The sequence below is a fragment of the Protomyctophum parallelum genome, assembly GCF_964188405.1.
Source record: "Protomyctophum parallelum genome assembly, chromosome: 17".
NCBI classification, from domain to species: domain Eukaryota; kingdom Metazoa; phylum Chordata; class Actinopteri; order Myctophiformes; family Myctophidae; genus Protomyctophum; species Protomyctophum parallelum.
Window position 1 is genome coordinate 37,547,771 of NC_139719.1, and position 27,361 is coordinate 37,575,131.

Genomic DNA, 27,361 nt, shown 5'->3' on the forward strand with positions numbered 1-27,361 from the left:
TAATAACTAGAAAATTCGCAATTTAAAAAAATTGCAGAGTGTGGTTGCCGCAGTGGCTTACATATGCCCCTCCCACTAGTATTGCCAGCCAATTACTATTTCAAGTCACGCCTTAGATCATGCGTAAGTAATTCGGAGGGGATTTAACCCCCGAAATTCATGTTTTTGCGACAAACGGTTACATTTCTCGCATTTGCGGCGCCCCCTATGGATGAAAATTGAATTGCTTTTAGAACTTGGTTGATTGTACCACCCCGGACATGTGATTGAAATTTGGGATGGATTGGACATTCCGTTCGTGATTTATGGCATTTTTTGTGATATAGGCCCCTCCTACTAACTTCGGAAGACGATTACGGCCGAACGATACGCACTTTCAAAATTCTGCGGTTCAGTTTTAATTGGATGGGTCCAGAGATCACGTGTGCCGATTTCTGTGAGATTTGGACAAAATCTGTAGGAGGAAAAGCAAAAAGTGTGTTTTGGACAAAATTCAAAATGGCGGAAAATCTATCATGGCGGAAATGGGCGTGGCCTATATGGGGAGATGCGTCATGACCCAAGGAATCCAGGGAAAACATTTTTTTGATTTTACGACCTACGGTTCAAGAGTTATAAGCCAAAAGGTAAAGTGGGCTGTTATAGCGCCACCATGAGGCCGACCGATAAAATTTTAGTGTTAAATAATTTTAGGGATAATGTTGAATTATCCCTAAAAGTTTTGTAACTATAGTGATTACAGTCTCCGAAGAACAAATACTTGAATGTGAATTTTTGCCTTTTCCCATTCATGTCAATGGGGAAATTTAATTCACTAATAAATTCATATCAATTAAACTATACAACATTTCTCTTAACAAAATACAAGCACACGATTCCCGATTTTTCCGGTCAATTTGACATATGGCTCAAGTGCGTACAGCGTACAGTGTGGGAGGTATAAAGCGTCAAAATAAAGACTACTAATAAAGACCACACTAACAAATAACACTAGAAAATTCGCAATTTAAAAAAATTGCAGAGTGTGGTTGCCGCAGTGGCTTACATATGCCCCTCCCACTAGTATTGCCAGCCAATTACAATTTCAAGTCACGCCTTAGATCATGCGTAAGTCATTCGGAGGGGATTTAACCCCCGAAATTCATGTTTTTGCGACAAACGGTTACATTTCTCGCTTCTGCGGTGCCCCCTATGGATGAAAATGGAATTGCTTTTAGAACTTGGTTGATTGAACCACCCCGGACATGTGATTGAAATTTGGGATGGATTGGACATTCCGTTCGTGATTTATGGCATTTTTTGTGATATAGGCCCCTCCTACTAACTTCGGAAGACGATTGCGGCCGAACGATACGCACTTTCAAAATTCTGCGGCTCAGTTTTAATTGGATGGGTCCAGAGATCACGTGTGCCGATTTCTGTGAGATTTGGACAAAATCTGTAGGAGGAAAAGCAAAAAGTGTGTTTTGGACAAAATTCAAAATGGCGGAAAATATATCATGGCGGAAATGGGCGTGGCCTATATGGGGAGATGCGTCATGACCCAAGGAATCCAGGGAAAAAATAATTTTGATTTTACGACCTACGGTTCAAGAGTTATAAGCCAAAAGGTAAAGTGGGCTGTTATAGCGCCACCATGAGGCCGACCGATAAAATTTTAGGGTTAAATAATTTTAGGGATAATGTTGAATTATCCCTAAAGGTTTTGTAACTATAGTGATTACAGTCTCCGAGGAACAAATACTTTTATGTGAATTTTTGCCTTTTCCCATTCATGTCAATGGGGAAATTTAATTCACTAATAAATTCATATCAATTAAACTATACAACATTTCTCTTAACAAAATACAAGCACACGATTCCCGATTTTTCCGGTCAATTTGACATATGGCTCAAGTGCGTACAGCGTACAGTGTGGGAGGTATAAAGCGTCAAAATAAAGACTACTCCAGTGAAAAAATAATAATAATAAAGTGTCACAGTTACAAGAGTCTGGTTGCCCATTCGGGCAACCACACTAATAACAGGCATAACACTCACTTTCCCCTAACCAAAATGTAAATGAGTGCATTAATTACCCATACTGTAGCAACACACAGTTCCCCTCTCTCTCTCTCTCTCCTGCAACTGATCTCTCTGATGTTTTTTCTTTTTTTCCTTTCTTTTTTTTTTAAACTTTGAAACCTTTTGTGGATTAATACATGCTGCTTTCAGGGACACTGAATGATTCTGATGCCAACAGCAACACATTAAAATTGGAAGGGAGAAAGGCTACTAAGACCCAGGCACGGGTGCTGGGACTCCACAGGCAATCTATCAACTGCCATGGATACTGAACTGTTTTGTTTTCGCTGCCGCTAAATGTTTCCTGTTCCCTCTACCCAGTCTACCGGGTGAAAGTGGCTGTGGCAACACACGAGAGATTACGAGGGTCTCCGACTCGCCGTCCGTCCAAACTGAAGAAGCATTCACCCTGTCCGCCGAGACTCCAGTGCGTTGTTTCTTGTGGCGGCAGGCGGCAGCGGTTTGAAATGATTACTCTTCATAATGCCTGAGCCAGGCTTTAATGAATAACATAACATGGACTGAGTCCTTCCAGATGGTTGCAGATGAAATGGCACCCGTAGCATTTTTTTTTCACCAGCCCGTCAGGCGTGTAGTCATGCCAACACAGCGATGACGATGGCTATTATCAAGCACTTTTGAGTTCCTGACGGACTCTCACAATTTCACAGAGTGTATATCTCCACAGAGACCAGCAAAGTGCTTGTGGTTTATTTTTTATTTAATTTTATTTAATTTTGTGACTTTGGTCACGATTCCATTTAACCCATTCTGACCGGGCACCCATTTTGGTGTCAGCATCATGTTATGCTTTAGCTATTTAAAAATAGCAGATCTACAAGCTCATATCGCGCCACCGAGTGGCGCGATACGAGCTTGTAGGTCTGCTATTTTTGAAAAATCGAAGAACGCACTGACATTTTTTAGAATCTGATTTCAGGTCAGAATGGGTTCATCAGACCAGTGTGTGTCCGGCGGAAACCTCGTATGAATCTGATCTCAGGTCAGAATGGGTTAAACCATTTAAGCCTATTTCATACTTTGTCGTACAAGGGTGTCACACAAAAATTGTGCCGTGACATGTTGACTGCTGTAATCGCTATCTTAAATATTTTATTAAAATCAATGATGTTTTTATAATAAATTTAAATCGAATCGGTTTAACTGTTGCATCCCTACTGTACTGTACAAATTAGAATGCTCTGGCATTATTCGGGTCTGTACAAGGAAAGCCGAGGGATGCGTGGGCCATGAGTCATGACACCATCGCTGAGCACTCTGTTCCAGCAGGGATGGACAATACAAGCAAGAAACAAGAAATGTCCAGTCTGATGACGTACTGAACTTAATGAACAGCATGGGAAAAGTCAATATCGAGACGGCATCAAAACTAATATGTTTTGCCCTATTTTGCATACAATACTTAAGTAGTGCAAAGGAAAATAATGCATCTCTTTATCGCTGCTGCATCTCTGGCCCCTTTTCCACCGGTTGGTTCCCAATGGGAACCGGTTCAGTTCTTTTTGGTTTTTAGTCCATGAGCCAGAGCTCCAAAATTGAAACGTTAATTATGAATTGAGTAGGCAAAACCATACCTATATTAGATTGTTATCACCGTGAAACTTCCCCAATTGAGTACTTACACGAAGACAATGATTTATTGTATTACATTTTTTACATTTTTAAATATTCAAATGAGGCATTATGTAGGAAAATATGCAAAATAATCGAAAATATGAAAAAGCTACTACTGTGGAAGGGTTATCATGTATTAATTTACTTGTATTGATCCTATAAACAATTTAATATAGCGTATAGTTTGCCCACCAATTTTGGAGCTCTGCCTCATGGACTAAAAACCAAAAAGAACTGAACCAGTTCCCATTGGGAACCAACCGGTGGAAAAGGGGTCTCTGTGAACCTGTGTTGACTGTGACGACTTTCAGATAAATCTGACAATTAGAGAGATCAAGTGTGGAAGTTTGCCCGTCGGTCACATCGCCCAGGCGTGCGTTCCACTTCTGTTGCTGACATACTTGTACGTCTCCTCTCTGTCTGCAGGCGGCATCATCGTGACACCGGCGAGGGGGGCGGGAGCGTCGACGGAGCCCTTCCCTACCGCTGCCTGCCAGCCCACCGGGACGACAGACCTGTTCCCTGCCCTCTCCCCCCACCCCGTCCTCCAGGATGGAGCCCCAGGCTGCCCAGGGGCTGCTGGGAGCAGGGGGGGACCATGGGATGATGATGCTGATGATGATGACGACACCCACGCTGGCGCCCAGCCCTCAGAGCGAGGCGGTGGCACACGGGCTGAAGGAGCTGTCCCTCCATCCCACGCAGAACCTGCCCCCGCTGAATGAGCGCAAGAATGGTGAGGTGCCCCAACATGCTGTGTGATAGGAGAGGAATGCACGTTCTTTGTATGACTTGTTTTTCATTGACAAATCGAGACGGGGAACATATCGGGATATGTTCCCCCAAAGCACTGTTCAGTGGTTAGATTTCATATTTTGTCGTTCTATGCTGTTGCAGCATCAGACAGTTAAACCCTCTGGTCTTAGTGAACAACTGTACTCTGACCGCTTCTTTCCATCTACACCAATTCTCTTGGCAGATTTACAAGTTCAAAACGTACAGTAGATCGGCTATTCCCCCCCAGAATAGGCATGATGGGGTGGTTAACTCCTATATACTTCATCAGATGATATAAAATGTTGCCTACAATGACATTTAAAAAACAGGGGTTAACCTTATTTTGATGTCTATAAAGCCCACAATATTCTCTGTAGCTGTGTGTAGCAGCCCAGGTTACTACAGTTAACCGGTGTCGTACAGTATTCTGACATCACTGTGTGATGTAAGCACTACAGTATAGTACCAGTAAGACGCCCTGATGGCGAGTAGCGACCTCGCCCTAAAGGGCCTGGGTGACGGCAGACTGCTGGGCGAGCGCTGGCGCTTTGGCATGGGGGGTCAGATCAACATGGAATGAATTCTGTACTGGCCATACAGTATATGGAGCGTGTTTGATGAGGTCAGAGTTTGATGAGGTCAGATCAACATATGGAATGTCAGAACAGGTCAGCTCCATATGGAGATCTAAGGGTGGCAGCGGGGGCAGTATCTTGAGTGTACAGGGGCGGGTCCGTCTAGAGTTTGAATGGACAGGTTATCAATCAAATGGGAGACATCGAAGTGGAAGGACAGACAGGTGGGGAAGGATCGACATATGCCGGAATGTCAGAACAGGTCAGCTCCATATATGGAGATCTAAGGGTTTGAGGTTAGATGTAGAGTTGCTGGCCGGCTCCATATATGCAGATCTAGGTGATGATCCAATCTTCTCCATATATGGCTATGCAGGGTTTGATGAGGTCAGTGTCGTGATCTTCATATATGGAGACGGCCACATATGGTGGCATGACGTGTCACGAGGCATGATGTCACGAGGCGTGACCATATACGACTGACGAGAAATTCAGGTTTTCATAGTAAACTGCGACCTACAGTCGCAACAAACTTCTCCAACTGCCATAGGTGGCTGCAGATTGCACAACACAGAAAGAATGTGAAGGACGTCACCCAACCAATACACAAACTGTATTTGGATGTTAAACGTCAGCTTCCTTTGCATTGGTCCAGCTTCTTCTGTGTAAATATACAGTACTACATGTGCGTCTCTTTAATGAGAACCTTGTCCACAATGCATGCTGGTCTATGTTGAGGCACTGTCGGTAAAGCTCTGTGAGAAGAACTCAGACTTCTCCATTGATATACAGTAGTACACAGTGAGGATGTTACTGCATTGTCAGTAATAATTGCACATCCACAAATAAGTGGCGATTTTCTCCTTTAAATAAACTCATCATCGTCCTCTTACAGTATACCTTAGACCTCGTATAGGACCAATAAGACCTTAATAGCCTCACCGATTGTTTTTCTCTCGATTGGCCGATCCCGTTATTGTGCGTAAGGGGAAACAAATATCTCCAAAAATATTATATGTCAAAACCCACGTCAAAACTGTGTGTGGGGAGGGAGGGGAAAATGTGAAACATGCAAAATGATATTATACTATATTTGATTGACCTTTATACCACTTAAATGGTATAAACGGTCGGTTCTCCAGATCGAGTAAATTCGCAATCACCGATCGAGTCACAATCAGTTGGTAGTTGGTACTGATGTGTTTTGTCTATCAAGATACAAAAGGTTAAATGACTCAATAGGACTAAATTGGGGTTATTGGGACTGATCAAAATCATGCGGTACACTCTCACATGCACTGCACACACATTTAATCAATGCATAGCCAATTTATTTCCTCAGTCAAACATACACAAAGAAGACATGTACTAACTACCTCAATACAACCCCCCCCCCCCCCCACACACACACACACACACACAGTATGCAACACACTCGGAAATGATAAGCCTGCCGTTATGTCGTTATGGCTTTGCACACTAGCTGCCCATTAGTCACATCACATTGTGGTCGTTTTGGCAGCCTCACGGGTCCTCACGGGTCCTCACGGGTCCTCACGGGTCCTCACGGGTCCTCACGGGTCCTCACGGGTCCTCACGGTTTCCGGCCGAGACACTGATGGATGAATAGCAATGAATAGCAGGGCTTTAGACCTGCCACAGGGGTTGCCAGGTCCTAATTACAGCTTAGAATGAACTTGGGAGATCAGATCACTGATTTAGCTTTGTGTACAACCCCTGTGATATTGATCAACGGGGGGATGTCCCAGCTCCTTTGTAGGCAGTCAGCAACGGCGATTAAGACCGTGGGATTTGGCTAGTTTGATATGTAGAGTACATTCTCCACATGATGTCTTATTTTAATGGATTTTACCTTTTTATATGACTGACAAAGCACAATTATAAAAAGGTTCTATCTAATGTTTCTTGGTTGTCCACCCATCCATCCACCGTAGTCAGCACCCGAGAATTCCAGACTTCCCTCTCCAGAGCAACATTAGTAACTTCCTCCTGGGGGATCTCGAGGCGTTCCAAGGCCAGTGTGGAGATGTAATCCCTCCATCTGGTCCTTGGTCTACACGGGGGTCTTCTTAAAGATATTTTTTGCGGCTTACGCCTTTATTGATTTTTTAAGGGATAGAAAGTAGGCTGACAGGAAACGGGAGAGAGATGGGGGGATGACATGCGGTAAAGGCCGTGTCGGGTCCGGGAGTCGAACCCGCGGCACACCGAGACTGGATCACCAGTCCGGTGCCCAGACCGTTACGCTACGGCCTGGGCCCCCGGGGGTCTCCTTGTACACAGTTTATTTTTCTTAACCGAATCTATGCTAATCCCGCGATTTTCCGGGATTCGTGCTTGCAATCTCCTTTGCCAACACGAGAAGTCTCGGGTTTGTATAATGTAATTGAATCCAGAATTAATAGTATTTTATTTACCGTTCTTTGCATCCATTGTTAGCCTTCGGTGGCTCCCATGGTGTGTAGTCTCACCTCTCACGGTCGGGGTTCGATCCCCGGCCGGGTCAAACCAAAGACTGTAAAAATGGGACCCAATGCCTCCCTGCTTGGCACTCGTATACTCAAATCGTATGACTTTGACTTTGTTACCACCTATGGTAACGGAAAATGTGTTTAACCTGTTTTTTAACCTGCATGGCTCTTTTCATGGCTATTTTCAAGAAATATGAATAAATAATTGTAATAAAGAGCATCCTTTTGCAGGTTCTAGAGTCTCTAGAGAGTACTGTATGCACCTTTTTCTTTGATTTGATATCATAGATCCCCTTCTCAAGAAATTATTATAAAATTGGGATAATATTTGGTGGTTAATATTTCGCCAATGCCAAGTAGCTGTGGAATGTGACACAGATGTAAAATGTGACAATGACAAGCAGACAGTGTTGAAACCCATATCAGGGAGCTTGGGACAGTACAGTGGACAGTACAGGGACAGTGTTGAAACCCATTTCAGGGAGCTTGGGACAGTACAGTGGACAGTACAGGGACAGTGTTGAAACCCATTTCAGGGAGCTTGGGACAGTACAGTGGACAGTACAGGGACAGTGTTGAAACCCATATCAGGGAGCTTGGGACAGTACAGTGGACAGTACAGGGACAGTGTTGAAACCCATATCGGGGAGCTTGCCATAGTAGTTCTATTGTGTGTAGCAAATACTTTAACTGTGTCTATTTTTGCAGTGTTTTGATCTGGACAGTTGATGGTTTTGGTGTTGAAATGAGAAGTTTTAGTTTCCTAATTGTCGATAATGATCGCATATCTTGTTGTAGTGTATATTGTTATAGTATATTATGGGCTTTTTCATTCAAAATTATTGTCTTACTCCTGTCAAATGGAAATATCATACAATAAGGCAGTCCAACAGGTCACTGTTGTGATTCAGGAGAGCACTACCTTGCCATTACATAGGAAATTAACACCAGCACATCGCCAGAGCTCTTTAAATGTCTCTCATAAACAGACACAGCTAACTTGGAGCTAAAGCTGTTCTCTCTGTGTGTGTGTGTGTGTGTGTGTGTGTGTGTGTGTGTGTGTGTGTGTGTGTGTGTGTGTGTGCGTGCGTGCGTGCGCGCATGCGCGCGCGCTATGAAATTGAGTTACTTTGAACAACTCTGAAATACTTTTTTTTTTTTTTGTGTGTGTGTGTGGTAAATGGTAAATGGTGCATTTATATAGCGCCTTTATCCAAGGCGCTTTACAGAGATTGTGCATTACATTCACCCATTCATACACCGATGGCAGCGGAAACCATGCAAGGCACCAACTAGCACATCGGGAGCAATTAGGGGTTCAGTGTCTTGCTCAAGGACACTTCGACAGTAACTCTGGGGGAGCCCAGGTTTGAACTGGCAACCTTACGGTTACCATCCAGGCACTCTACCCCTGAGCCACTGCTGCCACTGTGTGGATGTGCCTACGTTTATATAAATAAAAACGGGCTACTTCCAGTACGGGGCCTGCATTTGTATAATCGTATAATAGACAGGAGATGATCTATTCTAGAAGTAAAACTTTACAGACTAATCTGTCTGTCTGACAGTGGAAAACTTGTGTGGAATGACAACAGTAGCAGAGCTCTGTCATCATCATCATATTTTCTGCACTCATTTCCCCTCCAGGGATACACACACACACACACACACACACACACACACACACACACACACACACACACACCCCCACACACACACACACACACACACACACACACACACACACACATGCATACCTAATATTTTCCTACCCAGTAAGCTCCCTTAGTCCTTTTGCCAACTGCAGAATTCCTCCCGTCGTATTGCGTTGTAACACTCAGGTGACTGGAGACCACAATCATGAACACAACTCGCAGCCTTGGACCTCGACCAAGTCACCCGTCTGGAGCAAGGCTCTGCCACGGGAGGGGAGGGGGGGGGGGGGAAACAACATGGAGTTTGTTGGGGAAACTGAGGAGTTCTGGTGCAATTGTTTGTTTTTGCCCCTTAATTACAGCTTTTGTAAAGGGTGGGACTGTAATTGGGGTAAGTAAGTGCCTCTAACTACTAGGGATGTCCCGATACACTTTTTTTCGCTTCCGATCCGATCCCGATACCTACATTTCTGTGTTAGCAGATACCGATACAGAATACCGATACTGGTGTTGTGATTTCATGTTGTGTTTATAGCTATCTAGCTATACAGTATATCTCGTGTTGTGTTTATAGCTATCTAGCTATATATCTTATGTTGTGTTTACAGCTATATAGCTATATATCTGGTGTTGTGTTTATAGCTATCTAGCTATATATCTCATGTGTTTTATAGCTATCTAGCTATATATCTCATGTGTTTTATAGCTATCTAGCTATATATCTCATGTTGTGTTTTATAGCTATCTAGCTATATATCTTGTGTTGTGTTTATAGCAGACTCCTCACTCAAATGTGCACTTGCAGTTTGGGCAACTCCAAAGCAAACTCCACATGTCCCAACATTTTATTTACCTGCCATAATGTCAACCCCTTACCCCTGTGTCGGATCTGTGGTTAGACTGGCAATTTCACAGATACCGATATGACAAATAAGGGCCGATACCAGTGTAAACATATTGCCTGGGTTCAAGCCGCTGCGTTCTGCGGATATGAAAATGTCACTGCGCTATACTCGGTCTGGACAGAGGCTGCTTGGCTCGCATTTCATAACGTCAACTGTTGCGTATAGCCACGTTGTTGCTGATACGTCATCAGCCGGCACCACTCTGGTGCCATTTGAGACTTGGGAGTAAAAACCTACAGTATACGGTAAAAAGTAAACGATTAAGTAGTCCACTGTCAGATTGAGTAGTACAAAAAAAAATTACGGCCGTGTGAGGTGATTTTAGTGAATGATAAGGGGACGTTGCAGTACAACAGCAGTAGCTGCGCAGTGCGCATTGATACAGCGTCAAACTGGTGTTTTTCCTCAACCCGCACCACAGACCAATGAGAAGCCACGGTTCCATTTCAACCTTCATATATCCCGCCTACCTGTGGAGAATAGGAGACTGTCCAGACTGAGTAGCACAGTGATATTTTCAGATCTGCGAATCAGGCTGGAACCCAGGCTGTAGTAAACAGGCCATGCACATGCCACAGGAACCAGTTCTTTGGCCTAACCCTACAGTAGTTCCACTGAAATAGGGAAGGTTCATTCCATGTTGATCGTGTGAAACATAGTTCCACTGAAATAGGGAAGGTTCATTCCACTACCAATTTGTATTGAAAATAAATATTCTATCTATTAATTGGCACTTTTCACTAGTGCTGTTTCTCTGTATTTTAATGGATTTAAAAAGAATACTATATGTCCGGTTTTCGGTGAGATTTGCCGGGATCCGAATTCCCAAGAGATACAGCAGATAAGCTACGTTTAATACGCACAATTGATTTATTTAATGCTTCAATAATTTCCTTGTTTTACGAATCAAACATGCTTTTTATAGGGTTTTATTAGTTCATTCCTTAAACATAAACACATATAACATTCACACGTTTGTTCAAACTTCCCCAATGCAGACTGACAAATAGTACCTTGGATCCTGTGCATTTGGCACGCCCTTAAAGTCTAAAGCCTAACCTGCTCTTATTTGGTGAAATGTGGTTATTGAACACTTGTAACTATGTGTGGCGTGTGCCACTTGTTGTGTGACGTGTGCCACTTAATTTGTGTGTGTGGTTTTAAATCTACCATCAAGATTATTGATTGATTGGAGACAAGAACACATATAAACATTTGGTTACAACCTAATTATCATATTACACATTTATAACATATTTATGGAATAATGCACATATCATATGATTATATTTACCGCTGGCCTCATGCACCTTGTCACGGTGGTATGGTGTAGAATCTAACTCAACTTCTGGACCAAACAGTTACTTAAAGAAGTGGTTTGCTTTTGCAACCAATCAGATCGCGGGGTCAGTTTTTCTGCCCCCGTCTTTAGCCAATGAGAAGCCACAGACACCTTTGCCTGTGGATTCTGACATCAGCCCCTCGCAACAGCTCCCATCACTTCCTGTCAAGTGAGCTGCTGCTTATCTCTAGATCAAATGTCTAGATTACCTGTAAGATCATTACATTCCTATATTATCTAGGCTTTACTAACCCAGTATAATATTGGTTACATTTAGAACACATTTTACTCAATGAAAAGAAAGAATTACCAGACCATGGTTTCTCCCTCTACATGTTCTGCTCAGTTTCAGAGTCTCAGATGTCTTTCCTGCCAGGTCATAAATCTCTTTGTTCCCTTGACTGGCACTGATAAGGATCTCCACAACCCCCTACCAATGGTGGCTGCTTTCATGGAATGTGCTGTGAGAGACTCTCAGTTCTCCCTTGCAGTCTCATCAGTGTGAAATAGTTGATCAATAATTATGACCTAAATATATTTACCACACTTCTGATAACACATCCTCGCACATCCATATATAATTCGACACTATATAAAATTGCCCTGAGAAGGCCAGTAGCTTGAATCACGTGTGAATGAAAATCTAGAGAATAAAAGAGAGGCCAGGCAGTATCGCATTCATGCCATCCTAGGCTAATGCCTCCACTGTTGTCCATACCCTGTAGGCTAACTCCTCGCTTGTACGGGAAACTGGTGTTGTAATAGAGAGGAAGGTCAGTCTCTGTCAGAATGTCTCTGTCTCACCTTCACACAAACAATGAACTTGTGTGTGTGTGTGTGTGTGTGTGTGTGTGTGTGTGTGTGTGTGTGTGTGTGTGTGTGTGTGTGTGTGTGTGTGTGTGTGTGTGTGTGTGTGTGTGTGTGTGTGTGTGTGTGTGTGTGTGTGTGTGTGTGTGTGTGTGTGTGTGTGTGTCAACACCAGCCAATAGCTGGTAAATGTTTGACAATGCCTGTTAGTTATAAATGGCCAAAAAGAACTGACATAAAAATGACATTTGTACAAAATGCACATTACACATAGTGTTCAAACTGTGCTGTATTGCTTGAAGTATTTGTGATTTGCTATTGGAATTTTTACTTTACTCTAGTCTGGTAACATACTGGGGCTGGTGAATTTGTCGAATATCATTTCAACAGGCACATTATTATTGCCACATTTGCCATCAGTTCTGACTTGGACATCTTACCTTTACCTTGGGGGTTACTTGCTGGAGCTGGAACAGTTCCTCTGGATGTAACATAGAAACAGACAAACTGTTACAATAATTGCAACACCGCAAATCTGCAGCGTTGTCTTTCTCACGAACATTTGGGCCAGGAAGAGCCTTTTCAGTGAGTTTAATTAACGACAGTGTCACGTTGGACATAAGACAAATACTAAAACATGCAGTTAAAAAAAGGCTTTAACCATTTCTATAATGATCCCTGAGGGGAAATGACATCTCTGCATTTGACCCATACCAGTAGAGCACACAGGAGCAATTAGGGGTTCCGTGTCCTGCTCAGGGACAGGGACATCTCTACACGGAGTCAGGAAGAGCCAGGGATCCTATTTGAAGATGGCCACTCTAGCCACTTCAAATTCAAATACTTTCTAGTTTTGGACATCCCTCTGCTCGCTGGGCATCTGTTTTACTACAGTGGAACCTTCCACAGAGGGGAGCACAAAGTGTGAACATGATGACTGATGAGTGTTGGGAGATTGCTTCATCACACGTTAATTAAACGCCTTTTGTAAAGGAATGTTGGCCTAAATAACGTCACTTAAAAACTGTGGGTCGTAGATGTTGACCCATTCACGCAACTGCTGTTTGGAAAATCTCCAAAAGCACGACGGCCCCAATATCACCCATTTCAAACTGGCTGAATATAAGTCGGGGAGGTAGCAGAAAGGCTAACTGAGAGAAGTGAAACTGCGAAAGGGGAGGGCAGTTGTGGCTGGCTGCTTGATAGAAAAACAAGAAGCAGTGGTGAAAGACAAACAGAGGGAGTGATAGACGGACTGTGAGAGGGAGAGAGAAGGGACAGGCTTTAGCACGTGCAGTGCTCTGGGTATTTAGGAACACTCAGGGGGCTTTGTAGCCCTGCGGATTCTCTTGCTGCAGCTCCAGCAGTGTACATGCTGAGGTTGTGGAACAGTAGCCGGTTCTGTGGGGACCAAATAGCCTAAGGACTTCCCTGAGCTGGAGACTGTCTGATGGTCCAGTTGGCTTGTATACTATATTGTGGAATATTGTCGACTATTGTTCCATGTAGGAAGTAGGAACTAATGTGGTGATTCTGGGTGGTTCTCTGAGACTTGGACTATGGCCTTTATGGAGGTGGAGAACCCTGTTGACTGTCACGACAGATTCCGTGCAGGTGAGGCCTGACTGTGACTCGTCAGTGGAAATTGGGTTGATTTTTCAGAACGTTCACGGCCGTCACAAAGAAAGAAACGCTTGGTCAAAACATTTAGAAGAATAGGCTTTAAGTGCATTTATTTCTAGGGAATGTACTTTTGGATTTTAAGTCCTGAATAGCATTGCAGCTAAGCAAAGTTATGGACCAATATTAATATTTACACAAAAGTAACGGGTGATTATTATGTCATTTATTGAGCTTTTACAGAGGAAGAATGTTAGTCCTGAATATTGTGACTGATCAGTTGAATAGGAATATGTGTTTATCTGACCACTGGCAATGTGCTTATTCAGCACCATGGTGGCGTGAAAACATACACATTCACTTTATATAATGATATTATATTAAGTGAAGTGAAAGCTTATATTATGAGCTGCAGTAAAAAAGAGAAGATAAAAGATGTTATTTGCTGAAATGACAAATGTTTAATCCAAATGAATCCGTTTTTAATAAGCTACAGCTCTCGCTGTCATTCTCTCTGCCAGTTGAGAAAAGTAGTGCATTAGCAAATGCAGTGCTTCCTGTTCAGTTGCCTTGTCTTGCCTATTGCCCCCCAAAACCAGGTCAAGTCAATTGAATTGTATTGCCAAAATTTGTAGACTGCTCTTCACAGATTTCATGCACAACATTTTGCATAACCATGAACCCAGCACGGACAGGACCTCACAAGTATAGTACATTATGCAGATTTTCTGGGACTTTCAAGTTGCACAGTCTTTCACTGTTTTATCCTTTAACTCTTCTGTTGTGATTTTGTTTTCAACCCTCATGTGCAGCCAAAATTCCCCCTAATACAGATGTGTCTGTGGTATTGTGGCGTAGTAATATAATAAAATTGCATTTGCTGGAAGCTTTTATCCAAATTGCTTTACAGTACGATGAGTGCATGCATTTGTAGCAAGGTCCAACTCAATGGGAGAGGAACCATGTCTATTGTCTATCCTTTCCTGATACACTGGCAATTGTTTGGGGACAAATTGGACAGCAAATGTGTGTTGTTTTCACTCAAACCCATGCACCAGTTTAGCCAGTCTGTACATATAATTAGGAATATAGTGCTTGCACACGTCATTGATTACGCAAAACCCTGCTTAGAATTGGCCAAGTGGCCTGTCCTCAGCAGTACCTTTCATCTGGGCTTGGAAGAAACATATTTAATGCAATAATCAATACAAGTATTTTAGCTACAACTATTTTTGCCAGATGTTGGATAAGTTCTGCTGGACATATCCTGCTGGATTTCTTTTGGTAACTAAGCAGAGCATTACATAAGACTACAATACACATGTTATAAAATTCCAGTGGATTAAAAGATTATTTAAAAAGAAGTTACCCTTTGAATAAAAAGTAGGCCAAGATGACAGCAATAGCAGCAGCATATTATTTAATATATTTACACAACCAACGGACAAATCCAACTGTCAAACACTTACATTACATCATTTCAATTGGTTCTTCGCTCATACTCAATGAATCTTACTTTGTCTTCATTCTTCCATGTTCTCTGACACTGTCACTCTGAAAACAACTCTTGGTATTGATTGAGTGTGTTTACTTACTTGCACTTAACACTGTCAATATAATCACTGTATTGGACTTACACTATGTGACCAAAAGACAGTGGGCATCCTTTATAATGAGTGATTTTAATTGCTGTTCTTTTTTCCTGTTAATGGAAGTAGTAATGTTACAGCTATATGACATTCTAGACAATTGTGTGCGTCCAATTTATTTTGCAACAGTCCCCCTGTGCCCACACTCCCCCATATATATATATATATATACACATACACATACACACATACACACACACACACACACACACACACACACACACACACACACATTTTGGGTTTTTTACTTTATAAAACAAATCTAAACATTTGTCAGTGTGCAGGCGTTTTCTGTTCATTCTGGTCACAGGGGGATTCATTCGGAAAAAAGGAAATGGCCTTCCGGCTAACTGTTCCGAGAAAGTGGAAGCACACAATTGTCTAGAATGTCATAGCTGTAGCACGAATATTTTCATTTACTGGAACAAAGGGCAGTCATTTAAAACACCAATTCGAAAGGGACTTTTGGTCATACAGTACAGTGAGTACACAGTACAGTATGTAGTTTACACAGTTTAAAACACACATTCCCCAAATGATCACATAGCGGATGTGACTATTATTTGAATCAGCCATCTGTTGTTTAGATCAGATGAGATGAAAAATGTCGGTAGCGTTTAGGTAAATGTTTGTTGTTTTGTGGTAAACGTTATCGCATTGACTCAGGTTGAGGTGTTTCCTTTGTCTTGCATAACGTCGCACACACTGGTAGCCAAACTACCAATACTTGATTTATAGAACGCAGAGTACAGAAACCAGTTAACTGCCCTCTTCAGGGAAGACGAAGGCAGTTGACTGCGAAAACGTTTGTCTCTGTTAACTGCGGAAACGTTGGTTTCTGTACTCTGCATCCTATAAATAAAGAATTTACACTTTGGCTACCAGTATGTGTGGCCACCACCTTGTCCCCTTGAAGACTACTGTTCAGTTTACTCTCCTGTGGACCGGCAGAACTACAAGGACAAGGTGTGCATAGCATCTTTGTGCACAGTGTTTGACCAACTAAATCTTAACACACTCTTTCTGTCTCTCTCCCTCCTCCAGTTCTGCAGTTAAGGCTGCAACAAAGGCGTACCAGAGAGCAACTGGTGGACCAAGGCATAATGCCACGTAAGTGCCAGACCATCACACACCCATAATAATAATAATAGACCATCACACACACACACACACACACACACACACACACACACACACACACACACACACACACATACACAACAGCTTACCTAACACACACAGACCAGACCAGACCATCACACACACATACACAACAGCTTACCTAACACACACAGACCAGACCAGACCATCACATACACTACAGCTTACCTAACACACACAGACCAGACCAGACCATCACACACACATACACTACAGTTTACCTAACACACACAGACCAGATCAGACCATCACACACACATACACAACAGCTTACCTAACACACACAGACCAGACCAGACCAGCTGCTGTTTTTGGTTTTGTCCATTGCTTCTATGTTTTATTCTAAATAAACTAGCCGAAGTGAGATTAGCGTGGGTTTACAACACCAACAAAACAATACCCAGTTGAATTCATACCGATTGGTGCGATAAATTTATTCGATAAACGTGTTTGATAGGACAATGTTTACAGTATGTTTTTTCAGACACGCATCGTGTTTGGACATGCATGTTCACGTAACTGGTCTGTCTTTCTGCTGCAGCTTTAAAGAGTCCGGCGGTTTTCCATGGGCAGATACGCAGCTTGGAGAGAGCCAGGGTAAGACATTCAGCATTTATTTAACCACCTAAACCCTCAATTATCAATTAGTGATAATTGCCGATCTAGAAGCTTGTTGTGAGTTGTGACACATTGTGTAGATTGGTAATTTTGCGTATTTTTGCCAAATGTTATCCCATTTTTGCCAAATATCCATTTATTATGACATGCCCAGAATAGGGTTCATAATAATACTTACTGTAGAAGTTATTGAATTGTTGAGGTGTCAGACAGAGGAAAAGAGAAGTATGGTAAAAAACAAATACTCAAAGCCTTTATGCAAGCAGAAGCAGAACTTTCATTGTATTCTTTCAAAGAAATGCCTTCACATGCCCATGATTTCAAGACCAGTATTTTTTTCGTTTTATTGCAGTGAAAGGAAATATCCTTGCCATCAAGGTTATGTGATTCAGGTGTTGATGGGAGACACATGGGAGGCTGATGTAGTTTTCTCTGAGCATGCTGTTTCTATTGTTTGTTGCTTTAGACTGAGAACTTCCTGAAACATAAGATCCGCAGTCGTCCAGAACGAGCAGAGCTGGTCAGGATGCACATCCTCCAAGGTACTGGTCTTTGACTGACATTTGTCTTTAGAACAAAGTGGAAATTAAGTAGGAAAAAAGGAAACGTGTGAGAAAGGACCCATCAAATGAAAAAGTACACTTAAAGCTATACAAATACATTGAAAAGCCACCCTACACCATTGAAAACAGATATAAATGCAAAATAATCTGCATATATCATGTGACATTTGTCTTTATTTGCTCGATCCACCTGTTTAAATAGCACTCACCTTGCCCCTTTAAAACCCTGAATTATACAAGAGTCCAGAGACTTTAACACCTTGCCTTGCTGTTCCATTAGTATTAAAGAGGAAATGTGATGCCTACCCTTAACGCCCCACACTAGGAAAAGGACGAGTGGGGCAGCTTGGGAGCTGAAACATTACTCCTACCTTTTGCTACAAAAGTGAATGAAATACTTTGTAGCACCAGAATAGAGACACATGAGTACAGTAAATAATCCAAACTGTCGATAATTACTTAACCCATTTTGGGCGGGAACCCCTTTTGGTGTTAGCATTATGTTATGCTTTAGCTATTGAAAATAATACCGAGTGGCGCGCTTACGAGCTTGTAGGTCTGCTATCTTTGAAAAATCAAAGAACGACTGACATGGAAACATAGCTTTTTCAGAAAACTGTCAGGATGTAGAAGACATTTTTAGAATCTGATCTCAGGTCAAAACGGGTTAAGAGAGTATTTTACTTAGTATCTGTGGGTACATTTACTTATTATGCACCCACAATTCTATCATGCAGATTAGTCATATTATGCACTTTATGCTCTGTTCTCTCTATCCTATTTATTTTGCAATGATGAGCCTGCACAACCAAGATGTTCACCCACCTTACTTGTTATGTGATGTGACAATAAAGGTTGATTCTGATTCTGAGTATCTTGTTTGTTTCGACCAGAGACGGGAGCAGAGCCCTCGTTGCAGGCTACCCAGATGAGGTTGAAGAGGGCTCGGCTGGCTGACAACCTGAACGAGAAGTTAGCCCAGCGGCCCGGTCCCTTGGAGCTGGTGGAGAAGAACATCCTGCCTGTAGACTCCACCCTCAAAGAGGCCATTATTGGTGAGGGACACGGGACAATATACATGCACAGAAGAAATGTTCCGGACATATTTATTTACGGTTGATTTTGTTCGTTGCATGGGTATGAGACACTGGAGCTAAAGCATGTCAAAATCAATCACAACTACCCCTACAAAAAAACGGATGTTTTACACATACTAGGTACGGTATTTAGTACATACTGTACTAGGTGTGACAACGGATTAATAACATACAACATGTTGACAGTTGAAGGTGATGATATGGAGACAAAAACGATATCATATGATCATGTCTGACCCCCCCCCCCCCCCCCTGCTCTGTCTACCATCCGTGTTGTCCCAGGCCAGGTGAACTACCCCAAGGTGTTTGACGAGGACAGTTGTGACCCCCTGTCCCCAGAGCAGCCTGCCAGCCAGGAGTCCCAGACCTCGACTCCCTCGCCTGCGGAGAGCAGGACACCGGAGACCCCCTCCTCAGCGACCACCCTGACTCCTCCAGCAATCCCACACACCCCAGTACAGGTAATACAGATGTGCTGCCTGAGAGCAGCACCTTGAGCAAAATGTTCACAGTCGTGTACAGTTGCAACTAGTAAACACAGTCCAAAAGTCCACATGATATTTCATGGTAGAGCACCCAGGCTAAGTCACAATCACACCTGCTACGTCATCACGTACCTGTATTGACAGTATTGATTGAATCACGTATTGACAGATATTTGTGATGAATAATTGTGATGCATAGGCATACAGTAATCTCGCAAAAGAGCAACATTTCATTAGTTGTGGTAAAAAGAGATCACAAGATGCAAATACATTTTATTTATTCACAGACTTAAAAGTGATGTTCTGTATGTTATGTAACCTCGCGTTTCAGACCCTACCAGTCACTACGCAAGGAGCTGCTGACTTCCTGAAAGTCCTCCGCACCAATGAGCAGCCAGTGAGTCGCCCAGTTGCTGTCCCTGCTCAGCCAATCACCACGGTTGCTCCCTCAAAACCTGGCCCGACATTGGTGAAAGTAAGGATTTTCTTTCATCATCAAACCATAATATAACCACTAAATTGATCAATAACTAAATGCTCTTATTTGGGAGAAAGGTTGCATTAATTCTTTTAGATTACTTTGGCTGAAACCTGAAAAGAGAATCTCAATAGAACGTCGCAGTCCCCTTTCCAGACCCGGAAAAAAATTCCCTGTTCATTTTCCTCATAGACTTTTCAAAAAGTATTTATTTAAAGACGTTTACGCTGCGGACAAAGCCAACTCGAGTTGTGACAAATCATGACAATAAACACAATGTTTTGGGCCGATCAAATAATTAGAAAGAAGAAGAAACATGTTTTGTTTACAAAATTATTTGATTTGATTTGAGGCAACTTGAGGTACTCTTCTTTACTTTTAAATCACGACACGAAAATTTGATATCATAGGGGAGCAAAAATCGCTGAAAATGTGGGTATTATTTTAAAAATATTCCAAAAGAAAAACATAATGGAGCTGGGAACTTCTCCTTTGGTCCACCCATCCCTCCATTCTTGGGACAAAAGCCCATTGTGGGTGTATGGGATTTTTCTCTATCACTAAACGTGGGTGATATTCACCCGAACACCTGCCTGTAGAAGAAAACATGGATGTGGACATGAAAGGGCCTAAATGACCCACCCACCTCAGAGATCAGCAACATTATATATTATATAAGTTACACAAATATATGTCCTCTTTTCGCCCAACTCCTCTTTCCACGTCCGCCACAGCAAAGCCAGCCCAAACACCCATCGGAGAAGAGCCGGAGCAAGAAGGGAAAGGAGCCCAAGCCCAGGGTGAAGAAGTTGAAGTACCATCAGTATGTTCCACCAGACCAGAAGCTAGATGTTAGCGAGGCTCAAATGGACTCGTCCTACGCTAGACTACTGCAGCAACAACAGCTGTTCCTTCAGCTGCAGATCCTGAGCCAGCAACAACAGCATTACAACTACCAGACTATACTACCTGCACCTTTAAAGTATGTAAACTCTTTGAAGCATTGACCACTACACCACAAGGCCCACTGAACCTACTTTTTCTAAACTTATGTCTGAACAGAACTATCTGTAATCTCTACACTACTTCTGGTATGGCGATGTTGGCTAGACTGTTGGCAGAAAATGGCTTCTGCCTTACCTTCGAAACGCCATATTGGCTTTGATTGGATTTGAAATAGTTAACGGCCTCCATGACTCCACATAACGTTTTCCTCTGTTCCAGAACAAAGCGGACGAAAACAACAAAATATTGTTTTCAGCAATCCCGAGGGCCATTGGCTAGTAGTTTCCAATAACAACGGTCTGTCAAAACATATTCATATCTGACAGGATGTTTTTGCCTGTTTTGAGCCTCATGGCCAGGCTGCCTTTGAACCAGTGCTGTGGTTCCATTGACTACCTCTGCCAATGAGACACGAAGTGAAGGATAGAGGACAGTTTGTTCATATTGAGAGAAGAGGGTTTTTTTTCTCTACTCTCTGTTTTGCTGTCTCTCAGTCTACTTTAATTAGTCGTCATCCCCTCTCTTTTGCCCTCTTCATCTCCTGTTTCTTTCTCTCTGTCTCACCCTCTCACCCAAATTAAGTTGTTGAGCAACTAAGGCTCGTAATAATCTGAAACTTCCCAGGCTGTTGTATGTACTGTAATTTAATTCCAAACTAGTCGCCCATTTACCAACTCACCCCGGGCATACAGCCGGCGGAACGGCTCAGCCTTCCTAAGGTAACCTAAGTATATTATGCTTAAACGATAAACCTAACCTTGACCTCAGTAAAACTATGCCTAAACCTAACCCTATTCCTAAACTTAACCCCAGTAAAACTATGCCTAACCCTAAACTCATTTCTAACCTTATTCTCAGTAAAAACAAAATAAAGAATACAAGAACCGGCGCACCTGAGCGGCCGACATGAGGTCGGCGGAAAAGAACGAGGGCGAGATGGATTATGGGCGACGGTACCTGATACCCTGTAATTACTCTCATGTCTTGACATCTCTTGTTCTCTCTCTCTCTTTCTGTCTTTCCATGTCTTCTTCTCCCTCCCTCCACATTTCTTATTCCCTTCTTTCCAATATATCACTTTAATTTCCTCCCTTTCTTTATACCCCCTTCCTGCTCACGGTCTCTGATCTCCCCTCTACTTCTCCTCTTTTTGCCTCTTCTGTTTTACTCATCCTCTCTCTCCCTCCGTCACTGCAGGACTGGTGCAGAGGCCCAGAGCCCCGGTGCCAACGGCCTGCCAACCGCCATCATGGTTTCCCTGCCGACTGCACCTCCTCCGCCCTCCACTCCGCTCCAGCAGAGGCCCAGCAGCACCTCCACCCTGTCCAACCGCAAGCCGGGCGTCCTGCCTGCCAACCTGGAAGAGATGAAGGTATCAAGACATCATCGTGCTTCTGCTGTGCTAATACTGTATTTAGCTGGTTCCCCAAACCTTTTAGCTCGATACCCAAAAGAGAGATTTGTCTCCCCAGGACCCAAACTAGTGAACATAGAGAATCTACAGAGTGTGAGTGTGAGTGTGAGTGTGAGTGTGAGTGTGAGTGTGAGTGTGAGTGTGAGTGTGTGTGTGTGTGTGTGTGTGTGTGTGTGTGTGTGTGTGTGTGTGTGTGTGTGTGTGTGTGTGTGTGTGTGTGTGTGTGTGTGTGTGTGTGTGTGTGTGTGTGTGTGTGTGTGTGTGTGAGAGACTTTGTTCGCTCTGAAATGACATGAAGCCAGGATAATGGCTGGTGCTGCTATTGTTGTCATTCCACACAATGTTTCTTTCCACTGTTTGCCTGTGAAGTTTCACTTTGCTGTGAAGACTCGGTGTGTAGGGGAAGAAACCATACTGTGGTGAACAGCTTCAACTTTATGCCATTGATCGGCCCCAAATATTATTTTACTAAGATATATGGTCATATGAGACAGCATAGTTATTATGGTTATGGTGGGGATTGACCATGGCCGCGGGAAGATATTTACAGTAGGAGGTGGTGAACCTTCATTAGGTGGTGCGGACACGTGCACGCGCCTCGTGCACGCTCATTTTCACACGGAAAAGTGGCTTATACTTTCCCTCTCCACACGCATGAGCAAACTGACACAGGCAATTAACCAGGATAAGGGGCCGATACTGTGATACAGCATATGTATTAGGCCTAGTAACAGAAATCTGTTTTGATTAAATGTAATATTATTTTCCTCTCCTGTCCAAGGGGGGGGGCTGTGCCTGCGGGGTGGGGGTGCTCCAGCTTGACATTAAAGTCGCTGAAACAAACTGCTGTCTCTGGCTTAACCTCTATCTATAGCATCATTAGAAAGGGCTGATTGTTAAGACTGGGGAGTCATTTGATGTGATGTTTTTAAAACTCAGCTTAAGACCCACTTTTTTATTTTAGCATTTGGCTGAATCCTTTGATTTTAATCTCACTGTTTTACCAATTTCTTTTGTCTTTTTATGCATTGATTATGCCTTGATTGTTATGTTGTTTGATATTTGTTTTTATACTTTGTTGTCTTGTAAAGCACTTTGCGCTGCACTCGTGTCATGAAAGGTGCTCTATAAATAAAGTTTATTATTATTATATTAATGTCTTCTATTCCAGGTGGCTGAGTTAAAAATGGAGCTGAAACTTCGCGGCCTCCCCGTGTCGGGAACTAAAACCGACCTGATGGAGAAACTAAAACCCTTCCAGGAAAACCCCAACACCCCTTCCAAAGTCTCCGCTGTCCCCATGGAGGTCACCCCAGAGATCACCAGCTCCACCCCTCCGGTCTCCCCCTTCCCCGCCAACTCCTCCTCCTTCACCCCGGTCCCGCAGGACGTGGGTATGTCCGAGGCCCCGCCTCCGGACCTTCAGATGGTGATCCTGGGTCGCGTGGAGGCCGGATCCTCCCCGCTGCAGGCGGCCTCGCAGGGCCGGGTCCCGGAGGAGAAGGACAGGAGGCTGCACGAGAAGGAGTGCCAGATTGAGGAGCTGATGAGGAAGCTGGAGCAGGAACAGCGGCTGGTGGAGGAGCTCAAGATGCAGCTGGAGGTGGAGAAGAGAGGCCAGGGAGTGGCCAGCTCTGACCGTGTGCCCACCTCTGTGCCCTCCGCCATGAACTCCAGCCTGGTCAAATCGGAGGGCAGGGTTTTGTCAAACTGTTCCTCCGTTGCCTTTCCCATCCCTGCCTCTCTCCAAGCCCCCCAGGCTCTGAAGCTGGAGGATGTGACTGTATCTTCTGCCAAACCAGCCCGACCTCAACCCCAGTCCCAGCAACAACAGACGCAAATGATCCCCCAGGTTCAGCAGCAACCCTCAGCCCAGCTACTCCCCCAGCCCCAGGCCCAGAGAACGTCCCACAGCTCACAGCGGGTCTCCCAGGCTCAGCTAAGCCCCAACCTCCATGCTCGCCCCCAGCAGGCCCAACAGGCAGCACCCAGCCTGCAGCAGTTCTTCATCAGCCACCAGGGTGGCGTGTCCCAGGTACTGGGTCAGCCACAGACCCTGTTTACCAGCACGGGTCAAACCCAGACGCTGTTGACCACAGCTGGCCAGTCCACGACACAGATCTTGCTCCCTGTGTCACTGCCCAGCAGTGCCACCACCATCCAGCTGCCCACCACCACCGTCAAACTGCAGGTACAATATACCATAGGATAAGCATTGTATACCCATATCATTTTCTCAAAGCATCTAATTCTGACTTTGGGATGCTTGATTTTTTTAAAGAAATCGCTCTAATTAGATGAGACTTGAATGATCGATTTGTGTAGTGCAGTGATGCTCAATCTTTTAAATTTCAAGCATTCCCAGTTTGATATGCATTAGGCCACAGGCCCATTTGGTAGCATTGGTCTCCGAGACCGTAATCTTCACTGTGTAATTTTCTCAAAGTTAATTTATCTTGTACACATTTTAGTTCCATGTACACTTGGAGTCCCATGAGGAATTGGATTGATTGATTGAATATTTTAGTGGCAATTTAAAAGTACTGCAGTATGATACAAAAGCCAAATGGATTAACCACAAAGAAATCGAGCACCCAGCCATTCATTGCGACGGCAAAGCCTGGGAAAAAGAAAACGACGTGTTTTATTTACGCATCTTAAATTGCCTTGCTTGTACAGTTTGGCCTACTTAACTGTGAAGCGGAAGTAGGCGTCTGAAACAGAGGGTTTAACCACTGGATTGTGTTCTCTTTCCTCCCCTGAATGTGAATGTCAGCCGATGCTGCAGGCCACAGTGTCCAGCCCTGCCCAGGGCCAGCCGATGCTGCAGGCCACAGTGTCCAGCCCTGCCCAGGGCCAGCCGATGCTGCAGGCCACAGTGTCCAGCCCTGCCCAGGGCCAGCCGATGCTGCAGGCCACAGTGTCCAGCCCTGCCCAGGGCCTGGCCCAGCTACAAAGCACCACCATGGAGATGACACCCAGCCAGCAGCTGGCCAACCACAACCACATGTTACAGGTCAGACACAGCACCGCGCACTGGCAGACCTCTGTTACAGGTCAGACACAGCACCGCGCACTGGCAGACCTCTGTTACAGGTCAGACACAGCACCGCGCACTGGCAGACCTCTGTTACAGGTCAGACAAAGCACCGGCACACTGGCAGACCTCTGTTACAGGTCAGACACAGCACCGCGCACTGGCAGACCTCTGTTACAGGTCAGACACAGCACCGCGCACTGGCAGACCTCTGTTACAGGTCAGACAAAGCACCGGCACACTGGCAGACCTCTGTTACAGGTCAGACACAGCACCGCGCACTGGCAGACCTCTGTTACAGGTCAGACAAAGCACCGGCACACTGGCAGACCTCTGGGCCCAGTATTGGCGTGTCTCTTGCTTTAGCTAGCAGCCATGTGACTTGCAGGATATGACTTTTGTTCATGCATAATGTGCATACTTGACTTTATTTTAGTGAGCTGTGCTCTTTATACTCAAGTATACAGTTAGAGTAACGGTATGTCCCACAATCGTCAACAATCATGTAAATATATACTGTATGTACTGAAAATGAGATGCTGCAACACAAGGGGCTTATCTTCCATTGATTTTGTTTTGTTTTGTTTTCGAAAAAAAGGTTTTGAAAAACTGATGACATTACCTTGAACTACTTTGTCTTGTCCCTACAGACCCTGACAGTGCACACTAATAATACTAGCTCGGAGAACCAGAGCAGGTCTGACTTGAATCCCCAGTCCTTCCTGAGCAGTTCCCCAGAAAACAGACTCTCTCCGCGGGCTTCACCCAACCACTGTACCATCTCCAACGGCCCGCTCAGAAAGGTAGGGCCTCACAACATCCAGAAAAGCATCATATTGTGTATTATCTTTTTTCTGTACATGGATGGCCTCTGCCACTCTGGTTGGCACTGAAAGAACAACCCGAGTACCGTAAAAGGAACGTTGTGGTATCTATACTGTATGTATTATGTTTTATTCTCTTACAACTTCGTGTTAGGGTTTTAATGGCTCTCGTGGTTACTTGTGTTTTTTCTCTGCATCTGTCGAACTTTCTGTGCCTTACTTATTCTCTCTCTCTCTCTCTCTCTCTCTCTCTCTCTCTCTCTCTCTCTCTCTCTCTCTCTCTCTCTCTCTCCCCCACAGTGTCCCTCTCCAACTCAGCCTGCCTTCATCATCCATTCCTCCTCTCTAGTCAGCCAGGCCCCCAAGACCAGAGAGCCTCCACGCTACGAAGACGCGGTCAAACAAACCCGCAACTTGCACATCAACAACATCTCGCAGGTTTGAAATACATGCTCTACACATTGCTGCACACACACTAATATTATTCAAGGACACTGACAGGATGTACACACACACTGTTTTTCTCCTCATCAACTTTCAGTCAGTAGCCTTGAGGCACTGTTAGGCTATTTTTCCACATCTCTCCACTTCTTCCTAACTAAAAGGCTATTTTCTCAGGTTCCCACGGCAACAAGCCAGCAAATGGATGACTTGTTCGACATTCTGATCGAGAGTGGAGGTACACACACATACACACACAGCCACACACTCACACACACACACACACACACACACACACACACACACACACACACACACACACACACACACACACACACAAACACCCTGACAGATGGTAGTATGATGAAAGTCACAATGCCCCAGTTCCACTAAACTAAACTGTTGGTTTTCGCAGAACAACATTAAAAGTTATACTATAGGGAAAGAATTCTGAAAATGAATAAAGAAAAGACAATAATACATCCACAGAGCTTTTGAAAAGGTATTGCTTTCTCCAAAAAGTATGATTGTGAAATAATCATTTAAATGTTGTCAGACTGATAGATCAAAGTATGATTTGTTCACCTCTGTAAGCTGAAAGCTGACGGTCACCACTGCCCATGTTTCATTGAGTAAGATCCCTAAATATATTTTTGCATTCAGCTTTGCATTACAACATTGCAGACTACATGACTGCTGCCTTTGCCATCTTATAGG

The 27,361-nt window shown here is 43.8% G+C and overlaps 1 protein-coding gene across 6 annotated transcripts in view; it reads left to right on the forward strand.

Moving 5' to 3' along the window:
* Window positions 1-27,361, forward strand: part of mrtfba (myocardin related transcription factor Ba) — a 40,384-nt gene that overhangs the window by 9,706 nt on the left and 3,317 nt on the right. For 2 of the 6 annotated variants that reach the window (XM_083787734.1, XM_083787735.1), the window contains exons 3-16: window positions 4,126-4,435; window positions 16,566-16,631; window positions 17,224-17,279; window positions 17,767-17,842; window positions 18,757-18,918; window positions 19,243-19,421; window positions 19,777-19,920; window positions 20,658-20,905; window positions 22,126-22,300; window positions 23,514-24,533; window positions 25,119-25,358; window positions 26,030-26,182; window positions 26,504-26,641; window positions 26,822-26,882. In XM_083787734.1, the coding sequence (XP_083643860.1) occupies window positions 4,252-4,435; window positions 16,566-16,631; window positions 17,224-17,279; window positions 17,767-17,842; window positions 18,757-18,918; window positions 19,243-19,421; window positions 19,777-19,920; window positions 20,658-20,905; window positions 22,126-22,300; window positions 23,514-24,533; window positions 25,119-25,358; window positions 26,030-26,182; window positions 26,504-26,641; window positions 26,822-26,882 (2,902 nt within the window). In that variant the 5' untranslated portion in view covers window positions 4,126-4,251. Of the gene's footprint in view, window positions 1-4,125; window positions 4,436-13,672; window positions 13,867-16,565; window positions 16,632-17,223; window positions 17,280-17,766; window positions 17,843-18,756; window positions 18,919-19,242; window positions 19,422-19,776; window positions 19,921-20,657; window positions 20,906-22,125; window positions 22,301-23,513; window positions 24,534-25,118; window positions 25,359-26,029; window positions 26,183-26,503; window positions 26,642-26,821; window positions 26,883-27,361 lie in introns of those variants that run through there. The other 4 variants (XM_083787736.1, XM_083787737.1, XM_083787738.1 and 1 more) reach the window with 4 other exon arrangements.